Here is a 15,115-nt window from a genome sequence, read left to right on the forward strand (position 1 = left end):
AAAAAAAAAATTCTTTTTTTTTATGTATAAAGGACAGATATATGCATATAGTACATAAACATATATATATAATATCTCTCTGGTATTAGAATTTCACGGGGAGAATGTCTAAAATGCCTCTTTATGGGGGGCAATAATAATAGAAACATTGAGAAACTGCTCTGGGTGTTACAAAAGAAAGAGAATCAACATTTATGGACAGGCTGTTAATGTGCCAGGCATAGTACTGAGCAGTTTCATGCATCATTTTATTTAATCCTCAAAAATAGTCATTTATGGATGAGGAAACAAAACTTAAATAACGTGCCCAAAGCTGCACAGTTCATAGGTAGCATAGCTGAGGTTTGAGGCCAAGTCTGTTTCCAAAGACTTGCTCTTCCCATTAAACCAGGCTGCAAAATCAAAATCAAAATCAGTGCAGAGATATCTGAGTCATTATCTCTACCCTCAGGAATTTACCCTGTTGCTGGAGAGCAAGAACAGGAAAATAAATGATTGACTGACAATACATATGTGTATGTCATCACATTGTCTCTACCTTGTGATGTACACATAGAACATCTGCTTCCTGCTGCATTTGTGACTTAGTTTATAGTTGTTTGAAGGAAATCCATTTGCTGGGGGAAGAAAACGGATAAGAAAAAGAAACCGTAGTGACATTTACCTCCCCTACTTCCTCTCTCTACTTCCTTTCTCTGGGCTACACTCAGTGTGATCATCGTCACTCCCAAACTCTACACATTCTAGGTTTTTCACCAGCATTCTGCAACTTGCCCCTTGGGAAGAATGTCTTGGGGTTAGGGAATTCACTGATACAATTTTGGGCTGAGCACTAGTTTGGAAGGTAGCAGATTTCTAGCAGTTACTCTGACATTCTCTGCCTTACATACAGCCAAGTACCAGCTCCACGTAGGGTCAAGTTCCAGTTCATTCTTGAAGAAGGTGAGAGGGGACTCTGAACCATCTCCACCATCAACGCCAGCTCTTCTCCAGACTGTCCGAGTTTCCTTGCTGGATGTAGATGCACTCGTGGTTGAAAGTGTTGAAATGGTGTTGAAAGGTTGAAAACTGTTACTTAGGTTGACTTTTCTCCTATGTGGAAAAAGTTAGCTGGTCTAACCTAGCCATGGCGTGACCAACATACAGGGACAGAGGTAAAAAGAGAAGGCAAAGAATGAACATTTATTAAGATCATATCATATGAAGCTAAGTGCTTTTAATGGATTATGTCATTTATTCTTTACAAAACCTTGATACTATTCCTAGTTTACATATGAAGAAAATGAGGCATGGAAAAGTTAACTTGTCTAAGTTCACACAACTGGCTAGTTTGACCCTAAACATTGTGCTCTTCAGAGGTGCTCAGGGCCAATTCCTGGGGAGCCTTGGCAGCAAAGCGCCTTAGCAGCAGGGCACTGCCCCAGGCCAAGACAGGAAAGAGATGCACAGAAAGTGATTCTCCAAAGAGCAGACTAGTACTGCCACCTCCCTGGAGATCCAGATTCACCTACAACGGTCCCAGGACTGTCTGCTGACTCCTGGCCCCCACAACAGCAAAAGGGACTGCCTGGCTTTAACTAAAAAGATTGGGGGTATCACAGTATCATTTTTGTAGTGTTTGCAGTAGTAAGATGCTCATAGGGAGACAGAAATCTGAAGAAAAGTCAAAGTGATCCGTGACAAAATGATGTGTGTTGTCACAAGAAGCCAGGACAGAGTCAGGAGACCTCTCAAATGTCTTCTTAAACAATTCACTTCCCTTTTCCGGACTCCCATTTCTTTATCCATAAAAGGAGAGGGTTAACTAGCTGAAGCTTTCTCCCTGCATGAACAGACCATCTGTGAAAGACCATGCTTCCAGTTGCCTCTGGATGTTCGGGGATGACACCACAACTAGCTGAGGATGATCATATTAGGGATATGCCTTAGAATGTCCTGGTGTCTGGCTCAGGAATGAAACAACATAATAAAACCTTGGATGTTTTGGAAGCTTTGTGCTATAAAATATGCCTTTTAATAAGGAAACTCTTATCAGCACAAGTTTCTCTTATGAGGAACTCTGATCTCTGCACATTCGTAGATGCGCTCTCCTTCACATAGAGCACTGTAAATGACCCCTTGGTTCTCACTCCTTCAGTATCTACCTTGGAAGCCCTGTCTCTGCTGGGACCCTCTGCTTCCAGCCTGGGCCTAGATCATAATCTTTTTATAGCTCCTTCTGCCTCAGGAGAGAGGTCTAGGCACACAGTTGATCTCTCTTCTAATCCTCATTACTGACCTCTTTTAAATGTTTTACAAAAGAGTGTAATAAAGGAAGGAAGACAGCAATCATTGAACCCTTAAGGTGTGTCAGACATTAGGCTAAATGCTTTTCACTATAATTTAATGTAATCCTTCTAACAATTCTTGAGGTAGCTACTATTACTATTCCAATTCTACAGATGGAGAAATTAAGTCTTAAAGAGATTAAAGTGATTGCCCAAGGTCATAAAATGATTCTAAAGCAGGTCACCTGACCCCAGAACCTAAGCTTACAACCACGGCAATGTCCTATGGCTGCCCAAGTGGCCCTTATCTCCTCATACTTGACCTATTTGGGGCATTTGGTGAGCCAAGACCCAGAAACCATTAAAATCTGAGTGTAGTTTTTCTATTTTTAGAAACCTTCCAGTGAGGACATTCTTTTACTTCCTTTGTAGCTTGGGCAGTTTTTACATCCTACACTCTCTAGTCTTCCTTCAAGTCTTCAAAATCTGAATTCTTTCCTACAGTGGGTAGGACCAGTTCTTGTGTGCTTTCAATGGGGTTTTGGAACACATCCTCTGTGAAATGATTGCTCCCCCAGAGGAAGTTTACTGCTGATGTCCTTTAGGTCTTATTCTACAACTAGATTCATTCACACATATTTATTGAGCACCTACTAACTTCAAGGTAGTTTTAGGCACGAGGAATACAGTGGTGGACAATACAAACAGACCACTCTCATGGAACAACATTAAGCTGGTAGAGAACAAGTCCCTCTCATATTTTCTGATAAATTCTATTTTTCTTGCTTTCTAACCAAACTGTCATGTTCCTCTTATGATTCTTAAGTTAAATTCAATATTTCAAAGGATTACTTTACAATTGTCTGGACTCTTCCTCTTCTTGAATCCTAGAGCCACATCTGGTTGCGAACTTAAGATGTATGATATTCTCCTTTCAGGATATTCCCTTTCAGGGAAGGGAATGAATATTAGTGAGCACCTATAGTTTGTGCTGGTATTTGCTTTTTTAAAACAGTTTTATTTATTTATTTATTTATTTATTTATTTGTGAGGAAGATCAGCCCTGAGCTAACATCCATGCTAATCCTCTTCTTTTTGCTGAGGAAGACTGGCTCTGAGCTAACATCTATTGCCAATCCTCCTCCTTTTTTTTTTCCCCCAAAGCCCCAGTAGATAGTTGTATGTCGTAGTTGCACATCCTTCTAGTTGCTGTATGTGGGACGCGGCCTCAGCATGGCCGGAGAAGCAGTGCGTCGGTGGGTGCCCGGGATCTGAACCCGGGCCGCCAGCAGCGGAGCACACGCACTTAACCGCTAAGCCACAGGGCCGGCCCAGTGCTGGTATTTATAATACATTGTCTCATTTAGTCATCACAAAAGCATAAGGAGGCCAAAGTTATTATCCTCATTTTCAAATGAAATACCTTGAAGGTCCTAGAGGTCAAATTACAGAGCTTGAAAAAACGCACAGTTTGGAGGTAGCTGCCAGGTACAATGCAGAGGGCCTCCTTTCCTTCCCAAGTGAGAAGGGAATCATTCTCCTGTAGCCCCAGGCTCAGGGAAGTGCCAGGCAGCAGCCAGCATTTCCCAGGTCTGAGAGGAGGGTCAGAGCAATGACTGAATCATAACGCACTGTTTCTTGTGCCCGACAACTCCCCTAGGCTCTTCACATGGAATCAGGAGGCAGCCAAACTGCTTGCGCATCTACCTTTGGAGTCTTATTCCTTGATTCTTAAATATTTTCACTCTTCAAACATTCTCTTGACTGAAAGGCAGATTCTGTGTTAATGGACAATTGGGTAAAGGAGGAAGGAAGCTGAGCTGATAGGGAGACAGAGTCCAGAGGCAAACCTTTCCTAACTCCCAAAATTGAAGCGTTGATCCTCACACTGCCAACTCTAGACAATTTGGGAGGCAGGGAATTTTGCCTCTGCAATCTGTCTACCCAACTACGCAGTTGGGATTGGGACTCAGCTCAGACGGCTGAAGATCTCAAATTATAGAAACAGGATCTAAGCCTGTACCACACACAGAGCAAACGTCAAATCATCATGATATTATGAAATTTTCCTTGCTAAACATGAAATCTCTATATCCCAATTCTCTAGAGCGCTACATTCAGCTTGGAGAGGATTCCTCTATTCTAGCAAAAGGATTATATTTATCTAACCTCTTTTATTTAGTTTTTTTTTAAGATTATTTCACCTATAATGAACATAAGGAAAGTATTAGAGGGAAAATTGAGAATACTGAGCTTTCTAAAAATGCATTTCTAAGTTATCTTTATATTTTATGTGCTTAGTATTTCTCGTATAATGGTTTATTTTGTAGGGTGGGTAGAAGTAGGGCTTATTCATCATTTTGAGGAAATATACTCTGGGTTATCTAAGTGGGTGACGAGTTAGATGCTAATTGACCCATTGTTGGTCCTAGAAAAACTTTGTGCTGTGTTTGCATGTTTTTGAGGTAAATCAAAGGATGATATCAACTGTGAGTCACTCAAAAGATTTTGTATTCACCGAGCCCGGCCTAAGGGCTATATAAAGAGGGACATTCAAGGAACTTGTACGGAAAAGGAACAGAGTGAATTGGGTTCAACCTTTCAGGAGAAGTTTAGAATGAAGTTTCTTCTGTTACTGGTCCTGCAGGCGGCTGTCTCCGGAGCTGTTCCCCTGACTAACAACACTGGCCCAGGCGAAAGTGATGTGGTGTTTGCGCAAGTGAGTATTGACACTCTAGTATTTATCTAGCCTGATTTTTGTCTTTAAGATTTATTTTGAAAAGTGTCTAGTAGAAAACTGGGTTAGGAGACTATTTGCTTCTAGTATTGAATTTTTCTTTGTCAAAGAGGAATATAAAAAAAGATATTGGTTTTGAAAGAGTGTTATAAAATTGGTGAGTGAATTTGTCCCTTCTACACAAAGATTTGGCCAAGGAGTTTTAGTTCAAAATAATTGGAGTTCTACTTCTGTTATGGTATTTTAGATTAATCATTTAATACCAGTTAATAACCTGAGATTTGAACAACGGCTTGATTAATTTGTTAGCCACTTGAGGCTGCCATGATAATTCAAGAATACTGTTTACTTTCACTCATCCCAGATATTTCTTCATGAGCATTTTTTAAAAATAAATTTTTTTTCCCAATTCATTTCTTTTCCCTAATTATATAAGTTTGGAAGATTGCTCCATTTTCTAAGGCTTTTAACTTGGAATTTGTCATAGTTGTCAATTGTGTTGAGCTTTGGATTTTTAAGCAAGAAAATTTTATCCCAACTTAAATTAATAATTTACACATCCTGACAATAAAAGTTTTGCTACCTTCTAACTGCCATGATATACTAGATGCTGAAATAGGTTTTAAAGAGTAGAAACAAATTCTAACAGGTGGAGACATAAAAGTGTTTTCAGTGGGCTTCCAGGAATTAATCTTGCTAATAGTTTATGACACATCTTTGACAGCACAGAAAATTAAGAATTTTTTCTCATTATAATTCATTGTCCAATGCCTGGTTCCAAAACATCAATGTGCAGTTGAGTCATACAGAGCTCCAGCAGAAACCTGTCTGTGTGCAATAATGTATCACATGATGTGTTTTTTTCCAGAGGTACTTGGTAGACTTTTATGGCCTTGAAATGGAGACAATTCCAACTGCAAAAATGAAGGTCAATAGGAACTTCATGGAGGATAAAATTCAGGAAATGCAGCAGTTCTTGGGGCTAAAAGTGACTGGGAAATTGGACCCATCTACTCTTGACATGATGCACAGACCTCGATGTGGAGTGCCCGATGTTCGTAATTTCAGGGTAATGCAAGGGAGGCCAGTATGGAAGAAACGTTTTCTCACCTACAGGTAACATTGTAGCTATACATTTTTCTACTTTCCCGTAGGTCTGACTTCTAGAAACCTGAACCGTTTAGATATAGCTCTAAATCTGGAAGTAGATAAGAAGCTTCCCTCAATTGCTAATACTACCCCTGTGTTAAAATTCATTATCTCTAGAAGGAAGGATTGTTCACTCAAGAAAGAGTTGTTTGGCTTGCCAGTCCAAAGCAGAGTAGGAAGCCTGCACACAAAAAGAGAATGAAGCCAGATCTACAATAAATATGAGGCAGGAGAAAGTTTTATATACTAGTCAAGATGAATAAATACAGACATCCGGGAGCAGGGGCAAAAGGCATGGGCTTCTCTGAATGTAAATCCTTCACATTGATGACCTATAAAACATAAATGAGTAGAAATCAAGTTAGAGTCCGTTGAAGAAAGAAATTGCCCAAGGATAAATGTTCCTGTAGTTAATGAAGCAAATTTTTGTTATCTAGACTATTAATTTATGAAACAATTTATTCTCCCATCATGCTAGCATAAATGAAGTATTGTAATAGGATAAAATTAACACATGGTTTCCATATTTTTCCTCTCTTTTGTTTTGCCGGTGAAGAATCAACAATTATACTCCAGACATGAGGCCTGAGGATGTTGACTATGCCATCCAGAAAGCTTTTCAAGTGTGGAGTGATGTGACTCCACTGAAGTTCAAAAAGATTAACGCAGGCGAGGCTGACATTATGATACAATTTGCATATGGAGGTAGAGAACTTGGACTTACTTCATCTGTATCATTTGGCATGACCTATAGCATATAGAGATGGACTAATTTTCTTTCCTTGTTAAAAAGCTCATGGAGACTACAGTCCTTTTGATGGTAGAAATGGAATTCTAGCCCATGCTTTTGGACCTGGACCTGGTATTGGAGGAGACACACATTTTGATGAGGCTGAAATCTGGACTAAAAGCTATAAAGGTAGGCAAAACAAAACCACAGGAAAACTCTAACAAATTCTAAGTTACATGCTGATTTTGAAAGGTTACAGTCTGAGAATGGATTGTAGAATGGGAAAACTTGTTCTGATTATAATTTAGAAACTCAACAAAATTTAACACTTTGTCTCAATTTCACCCTCAATAAATTGAGGATATTGGACTATATTATCTTCCAAATCAGTTCTAAGAATCCATGAGGATGAGCTAGTTTGTTAGTATAAACTCGGGAACCTTAAGAACCATAGTATGGAAAGACAAAAGCTGTTATTTAGGTGATCGGTTTTTGACAGTGCAATTCATAAACTCCAGTAAACACAGATACTAATTCTGTGTATGCCAATTATCCTAGGATAGGGTGGTCATCTGCACGATCCATTATATACTGACAGTTTCTTAGATTCATAGTGACACAGAAAGATGAAGTTACATCATAGAGAATTTAGAGATCCCTATAGAGAAACACAAGATTCTGTGGTCATGTAGTCTTTTGTGGTTCTGGGATAAAAATTTCAGAATGCCCAACTGGTCACTTAACAATACCTCGTGTGCATTACAGAGGGGCTGCAACTCACCATCCCTCTCAGACAGTTGTGGGAGGGACATAACTAGTCTCCCCTGGTATTTGGAGGAATTGTTATCCATTGGAAAATTCAAGCCATCATTTCAGAAGCCTTCCTAATCTTTCTATTGGAAATTCTAGATTATGTGACTGACTCATGAGGAAAGTAAATGGAGAGAAAGTCATCAAGAAAATGCTGTACATCCCCCTCTCTCTGGCTGATATTGCATACATTGGATGGCAATATTTTTATAGACCAGAGAGGTTGTTTGTTTTGGTCTGACACATGGCCTAAAGCTTATAAAATTCTTAACAGAGAAGATGACTTTTGCATTGTCAAAAGATGACAGATATAGGATTAGGTCTTCACTTACCTGCAAATCCTCAGCTAAACATGTTAAATTTGTCTAAACTGTATCCAAGGTTATTTGGGGTTTATAATCTTTTCACCCGATATGGGAGACTTGTGCCAGTTAGCCTCGCAAAATGTTTTAAAATTCTAAAGAACCTTAGAAAAATCATTTAATACAGATCTTTACAGATAGAAAAAATTGAGACCAAGAAAAGGTTAGTGGCTAGCCTGTGGTAAAGCTGGGGCCAGGGCATGCATTTCCCAGCAGTTTTCTTAGCCCGGTGTATACTTTCCACTTGTCCATGTTGCCTTATTTTTAATTGGCTCAATTCTAAAGGTAAATTTTCAAAAAGCTAAATTATTTCTGAAAATTTTAACTTAAAATGCTCATCCTCAGCCTAATTTTTAGACCCAATAAATTAAATGAACAATTCACACAATGCTTACTGAGTTTCTATTACAGTGTTAGGTTATAGGGGTGTTTGGATACAGAGATGAAGAGGGCACAGTCCTGACCTTGAGAAGCCCATGATCTATTGGGAAACAGAACACAAAGAGAAATCCATTATTTTGAGATGAGGACCAATGGTGGTCTTTCGTACAAAGTGTTATAGGAATTGGGAATAGGATAAAATGAGGTTTAGGCCAAATTGTAAAAGGCTTTGTTTACCCATCCCAGTCTTATGCAGAGTGGAGAGAATGAGTCTTTGCTTCTTCTTTCTCATTATTTGAGAAAAGAGGGGAAAGCATGTATAAGTTAGTTGCCATAGCCCTATGTTATAGGGAATGCTTGGAGGATCTGTGTTCCTAGATACCCGCCCCCAACAGAGAGGTGTGCATGGACTCTATGTTCACATTTGGGTACTAGAGAGTATGTTAAGGTCAGGCCCTGCAGCTAAGTGTTGTGTGACTCTGGGAAGTCAGTTCTTCTGAGCTTTAATTTTGCCATAGAAAAAGAAAGACAAAAATGAAGTCATTAGACTAGAACACAGATTAAAAAAAAATAATAGTTGTTATTCATATCTCACGAGAATTGAGAAATTTGAGAGAAAGGACACACTCCTCTCTCTTACCTATAAAGGTGGATTCTCTAGAATATACAGAAAAAAAAAAAAGAACAGGCACGACTATAACTTGGTACTGTCAATATGTCTAAATTGTAAGCATAGTCTCTTTGATTTCATTTGGAATCATATATAGTAAAAAGATGAGGCAAGAAATGTGGATGTGAATCTTGGCTCAAGCACTTAATTTGGTCAATTAATCTTACTGACACTGTGTGCTCGTTTGTAAATAGAGAGCCTTGTGCCTTCCTTTCAGTTGCATGAGGATTAGACATAATGTGGTATATTTTTCAGTGACTCATAGTACCTGGAACTTAATATGGCCTTATATTTGGGTTTAGTAGAGGATGACAACTGAAGACTTTTCTATATCCGCTGAAGGCTAATCAAGAGTGAAAGCAGAACAGGGTCATGGGAGCTGGGAATGATTTAGCAGTAATGAATACAGCTGTGAGTTATTCTAGAAATTTTCACAACAGAACATATTTCGCTTGTCTGTTAGTGCAGTGGTTCTTAATCAGAGGCAATTTTGTCCCCAAGAGGACATTTGGCAATGTGTGGAGACACTTTTTTGTTGTTAAATCTAGAGGGAGGTTTGCTACTTGAATTTATCCGTAACACCAGAGATTTCTAAACATCTGTAATGCACTGAACAGCCCCGACAACAAAGAATTATCTGGCCTATAATGTCAATAGTGCTGAGGCTGAAAAATTTTATGCAAGAAGGAGGAGAAATAAGTAAAAGATTCCCAAATGTGTCCCTTCTCATTGTGTCAGATGTTGTGTCATTGTTCTCTAGACGCCAATATATTTCACTGCTCTTTCCTCTTTTTGATTTGTTTCCTCTTAGGCACAAACTTGTTTCTAGTTGCTGTTCATGAGCTTGGCCATTCCTTGGGTCTTGACCATTCTAATGACCCAAGCGCCATAATGTTCCCCACCTACAGTTATGTTGACCCCAACACATTTCACCTCTCTGCTGATGATACACGTGGCATTCAGTATCTCTACGGTGAGTTGAGTTTCATTATCATTTTGCCTTATAAAGATATTCACTCTTATGAATAGTCTCATAATATCTGCATTTGGATGAAACTTTAACATGTACTCTTTTGAACCCCATAAAAACTCTGTGAGGTAGGTAGCACAGATATTAGCTTCATTTTACAGGTGAGCACAAGAGACCTAGTATGTTAATGCCAGAGCCAGAGGCAGGACCTGAATCTTCTGGCCTCAAGTCTGTTCTTTCTATCCAACATACCATTGTCTATTGAAGAAGATGCACAGAGAAATAATCTAATCAGAACAGGAAAACCAGGGTGATCAGAATTTTCTCCTCCATGATGTTGCAACCGCTTGGGGAAAAAAAATCCTTATTGTATGCTTCCTGTGAATGTTATAGAAAGCTTAAATTGCTTTTTATGCATTTTTCATCAAGAAAATCGAATGTTTGAAACAGATTATTTCTTCCTCTTGTGAACTAAAATGCAGATTTTTTTTTCTGATGCTTCTTGAAATGTATTTTCAGGACGTCCAGAAAAGCGTCAACCCTCATCAAATCCCGACAATAGAGACCCAACTATCTGTGATCCCAATATGAGTTTTGATGCTATCACTACAGTGGGAGATAAAATCTTTTACTTTAAAGACAGGTAGGATCATTTTCATATCTAACCAATATTAATGGCTCAGTCCTTAGAATTTTTTATCAGAGAATAGTGGGAAATGAAGTAGATGAAACTTGTGAGTAGGGACTTCGACTTGATTCTGTAGGCAGCGAAGAGATCTTGATTTTGAAGCAGGAGAGTGGTGTGATTATATTTGTTTTAACTAGAAAGCTGGCTTGTAAAAAATAGATTTACAGAAGGAATCTGGGTTAGGGAAAGATAAGACAGAAAGCAGAGAAGCCAGACGATTATAATCATAGGTAAAAACGGTGAAGTCTAGAATTAAAGCTGTGACAGAGTACCTATTTAAAAGGCTCGGTTCTTGATAATAGAGAAAAAATTCCAGGATGGCTTATGGTTTCTGTCTTAGAACACAGATTGAAGCAGATGTTGGAGGGGTGGGAGAGTGGAGAAGATTAGTATTTGGTAGGTAAGACAACTATTCTTTATTTTTGAGATTATAAAACTGAACCACTTGAGGTTAAGTGACTTTCTTTAGATTACAAAACTGGTGAATGGATTATGGGGTCAGACTAGATAGAAACTAGATCCCTTGCTTCCAAACTGGAGGGTATTTCCATATACTAGTTTGCCTGTTAAGATCATTGTTATTATCAAAGAGTTGATTAAGTTCGTTTCCTTGTGGTGCTCCTACACAAACATCTGTGGAACAGAATGTGAAGATAATGGAAAGAAACATTAGGTCGTTTCATAAGTCCTTCCCACACACATTTCATGGTTCTTGATTCTCCAACAATTTTTTAACGTTTTAAATTTTTTTCATGTCAGGTTCTTCTGGTGGAAGCTTCCTGAGAATCCAGAGATCAGTGTTAGTTTAATTTCTTCTTTATGGCCAACCTTACCTTCTGGCATTCAAGCTGCTTATGAAATTGGAGCCAGAAATGATGTTTTTCTTTTTAAAGGTAATTCCAATGTTTCGTTTTGCTGTTGAGTCTACTTCCAAGAAAGAGAACAACTTAAGGAAATACTACTACTTTTTATAAACATAGACCCAAAAAGCACTCTATATTTTTTTAATGGTGACACTGAACTATAACCTAAAATAGCTTAAATACTTAGGTACTACACAAAACTTGTTGGAAAAGTTTGTAAAATGTGAGATGTTAGTACTTGTGGAAAAAACATACAGAACCATAGGAGATTGAACATGTTTAAGAACAAGGAGAAACACATGTTAGGGGGAAAAGATGGGAAAAGAATGATGCTGTTTTTGGTGAGTCAGTATTTCTATTACTCTTTCTGTATGATTCCAATGTATCCTTTCTCTTTGTCTTCACAGATGATAAGTATTGGTTGATCAGCAACTTAAGACCACAGTCAGACTATCCCAGGAGCATACATTCTTTGGGCTTCCCCTACTCTGTGAAAAAAATTGATGCAGCTGTTTTTAACCCACTTCTCTATAAGACCTACTTCTTTGTAGATAACCAATATTGGAGGTGAGCTGTAATGGCTGGTAATTTGACCCCTAAGATTTGTGAAACAGGCAGGGAATGTGGTTTTCCAGAAGGTAGTTTTTCTATGCAAATTTCCAAAGATCCTTGACCTTCCTGGGAGAGAGACCAAGAGAATGTAGGACTGGAATAGTTATTTTCAACCTAGTTCTTTTCTCTGTACTTACTGATGTAAGATAACAATAATGTGTTTTTAAAGAGGAACACTAAATAAAATGTCGTGTTATTAATCATAGTGGAAGTCCATTGGAAAATAGTGGTATAGATATACGAGACCTCTTATTTATAGTCAGTTTGGAGGGTGTATGGATTTTCAGATTCCTTTCTATAACCATTGGAGCCAAGAAGACAAAATGAGGAAACCATTCTCTGAATGACAGCAGATCCTGCAAGGTCTTCACTAACAGGAATAGATAGTCAGGCTCTATAAAGCAGGACAGAGCACTGGTGGAAGAATTGTGGAGGAGTGCAAAAAGTGCTTGACAAGAAGTCAGGAACTCTAGGGTTTGAGTCATTTAGGGACAAAGAGTAAATCAGTGAACTGTTTATTGGTGCAGTTTAAACCCTTGCAGAAAGAGTCTTTCAGGAGAAAATAAGGTGGGTCTTGTGGTTCGTGTCATGAAATGCCAAGCTTTATGCTATGGAATCCATTTGCTGATTGAGTTCCTCCTTATTATTTCTTTGTTCAGGTATGACGAGAGGAGACAATTCATGGACCCTGGTTATCCCAAATATACTACCACATACTTTCAGGGAATTGGACCTAAAATTGATGCCGTCTTCTATTATAACAGTAAGTAGATTAGGAAACCATGAAGATATGGGAAATCCCTTTTTGAAACACTGAACTGATTATAAAGCCTTCAAGCTCAAAGAATGGGGCTCCAAATTGGAAAAGAACAGGACTCTGCAGTTCTCCATACAGCCGCAGAGGGAAAATTCACAGTGTGCTTGGCTCAGAATAGGTGGAGTAGAAGAATGATCAAAGAAGAAGCAATGGTGTGTTCCTAGGGTGATCTAGCGGGCAGGGGAGTGTGATTGCTGTCACTTCCATGTGTCTGAGTCTCTGGAATTTCCAGTCACATCGAGCTGCACATTATATGTGAGTGAGCATATGGCAGCCAAGATTCAGGCAAGCTGGAGTGTTTTATACTTTTTATATCTTGCATTTTTTACTTTCTTTTCTGCCCCTTCTAACCTTCATAGGCTCTTACGGATGAGGCTGAGGGTGGGACTAGAGAATCTTAAGTTTCTGTTTGTGAATATCTTCAAGCCAGGTCAACCTAAGCAAAACTGTTGACTGGGCCAAGATATTTTGTTTTTTATTTCCACCCCTGTGTCTTTTTTACTTCCTCCATCAAGGCTTTTGTGTGCTCTACCTGGGCCCAATCTTCTCTCTCCCACTCTGAGTTCTCCACCTGGAGTGTGTCTTTCAAAAGCATTTGTATCCTAGTAGTCAGCCTGTAAGACCAAACCACCTTCTCAATAAAATTAATGAACATATTTAATGGTGAAATGACTGGCAGTAGGCAGATATCTGGGGGCAGGATACCCAGCCAAGAGATCTAACATTTATATCCTCAAATCAGACCGTGTCTAATCTAGATCATCTATAAAAACATAGGTCTATGTTATTTTTTTTAAAGAAATACAAGCAAAGAATTAAACTATGCAATTTGTTTTCATTTTTAGGACACTACTATTTCTTCCAAGGATCCTACATGCTTGAATATGATGTCGTATACAATCGTGTCACCAAAATGCTGAAAAGCAATACTGAGTTTGGTTGTTAGGAATGGTATAATTAATAGTGTTTGTCAATTCATTTCAGTTTAATAAGTATTTATTGCATACTTGCTATGTGCCCAGTGTACCATCATATAGTGATATGTATCATAAAATAAGGTAAAATCTATAGGTGATAGATAAATGATTATACAGTTAAGTAATTCTACAAAATACATAAGATTTTTTGATTTTGAAAATCCTCATTGTCAATTTCTACTTGACTCTACCATTAAGTTTGAAAATAGACACCTTTAAAGGCCAAGAGAATCTTGGTTCCTAACGTCCTTGAACTGAGAAATTATAATTATTTCTCTGGCTTAAATAAAATTGAGAAATATTAGTTTTGGGGCCGGCCTGGTGGCGTAGTGGTTAAGTGTGTGCGCTCTGCTTTGGTGGCCCAGGGTTTGCAGGTTCAGATCGCAGGGACGCACCGACGCACTGCTTGTCAAGCCATGCTGTGGCAGCGTCCCATATAAAGTAGAGGAAGTTGGGCACAGATGTTAGCCCAGGGCTAATCTTCCTCAGCAAAAAGAGGAGGCTTGGCATTGGATGCTAGCTCAGGGCTGGTCTTCCTGACAAAAAAAAAAAAAAAGAAAGAAATATTAGTTCTAATGACCATTAAATATTTCAGCAAGAGCATCATTTTAATCCTTTTAGAATAAAAATATACTATACCTTAAATTTTAAAAACGACAATTAATGTAAGTAATATATAAGTAAATTATACAATTATGGTGGTAATCTAATTTTATTCTTTTGTCAGTGTTGACTTTTCTAATATCGTATATAAAGTATATATATATTTTTTTGCTCAAATAAAAACTTTGAAAGAAAGTATTTGGTTTTTAAAATTTCTTTCTTAAAAAACAGAATACGTATTTTGAAAATAATCCTGGACCTACTGCTAAATAAATCAAGTCTCTATGTGCCTGTACCAAGGGGTGAATAGAAATATAGCAACTGGGAAAAGGAAAAGGTTATATTTGCTTGGACCACTTGTCTAAGGCCACCTGAACCCTTAGTCTCAAGTCAAGAAAGCATTCTCCAGATTGCATACAACCCCCATCAGCACCTACAGTGTATGACCACAAGCCTGGAGAGGACATGGGATGAAATGG

At 38.4% G+C, this 15,115-nt stretch overlaps 1 protein-coding gene across 1 annotated transcript; it reads left to right on the forward strand.

Annotated features, from left to right (window-relative positions):
• Positions 1-4,884: 4,884 nt before the first annotated feature.
• On the forward strand, positions 4,885-14,728 carry MMP12 (matrix metallopeptidase 12). Its single transcript, XM_058544511.1, has 10 exons — positions 4,885-4,986; positions 5,873-6,120; positions 6,710-6,858; positions 6,947-7,072; positions 9,918-10,079; positions 10,596-10,719; positions 11,524-11,657; positions 12,035-12,194; positions 12,899-13,002; positions 13,902-14,728. The coding sequence occupies exons 1-10, from the start codon at positions 4,885-4,887 to the stop codon at positions 14,000-14,002; spliced, it is 1,410 nt and encodes a 469-aa protein (XP_058400494.1). The 3' UTR covers positions 14,003-14,728.
• The last annotated feature ends 387 nt before the right edge of the window (positions 14,729-15,115 follow it).

The sequence above is a fragment of the Diceros bicornis genome, chromosome 7 (assembly GCF_020826845.1).
Source record: "Diceros bicornis minor isolate mBicDic1 chromosome 7, mDicBic1.mat.cur, whole genome shotgun sequence".
NCBI classification, from domain to species: Eukaryota; Metazoa; Chordata; class Mammalia; order Perissodactyla; family Rhinocerotidae; genus Diceros; species Diceros bicornis.

Bases quoted from the DNA above. Each gene is read 5' to 3' on its own strand.
- MMP12 (XM_058544511.1), top strand. From the start codon at position 4,885: ATGAAGTTTCTTCTGTTACTGGTCCTGCAGGCGGCTGTCTCCGGAGCT. The intron at 11,658-12,034 runs GTAATTCCAATG...TTGTCTTCACAG, and splicing joins TGATGTTTTTCTTTTTAAAG to ATGATAAGTATTGGTTGATC. The intron at 12,195-12,898 runs GTGAGCTGTAAT...TTCTTTGTTCAG, and splicing joins GTAGATAACCAATATTGGAG to GTATGACGAGAGGAGACAAT.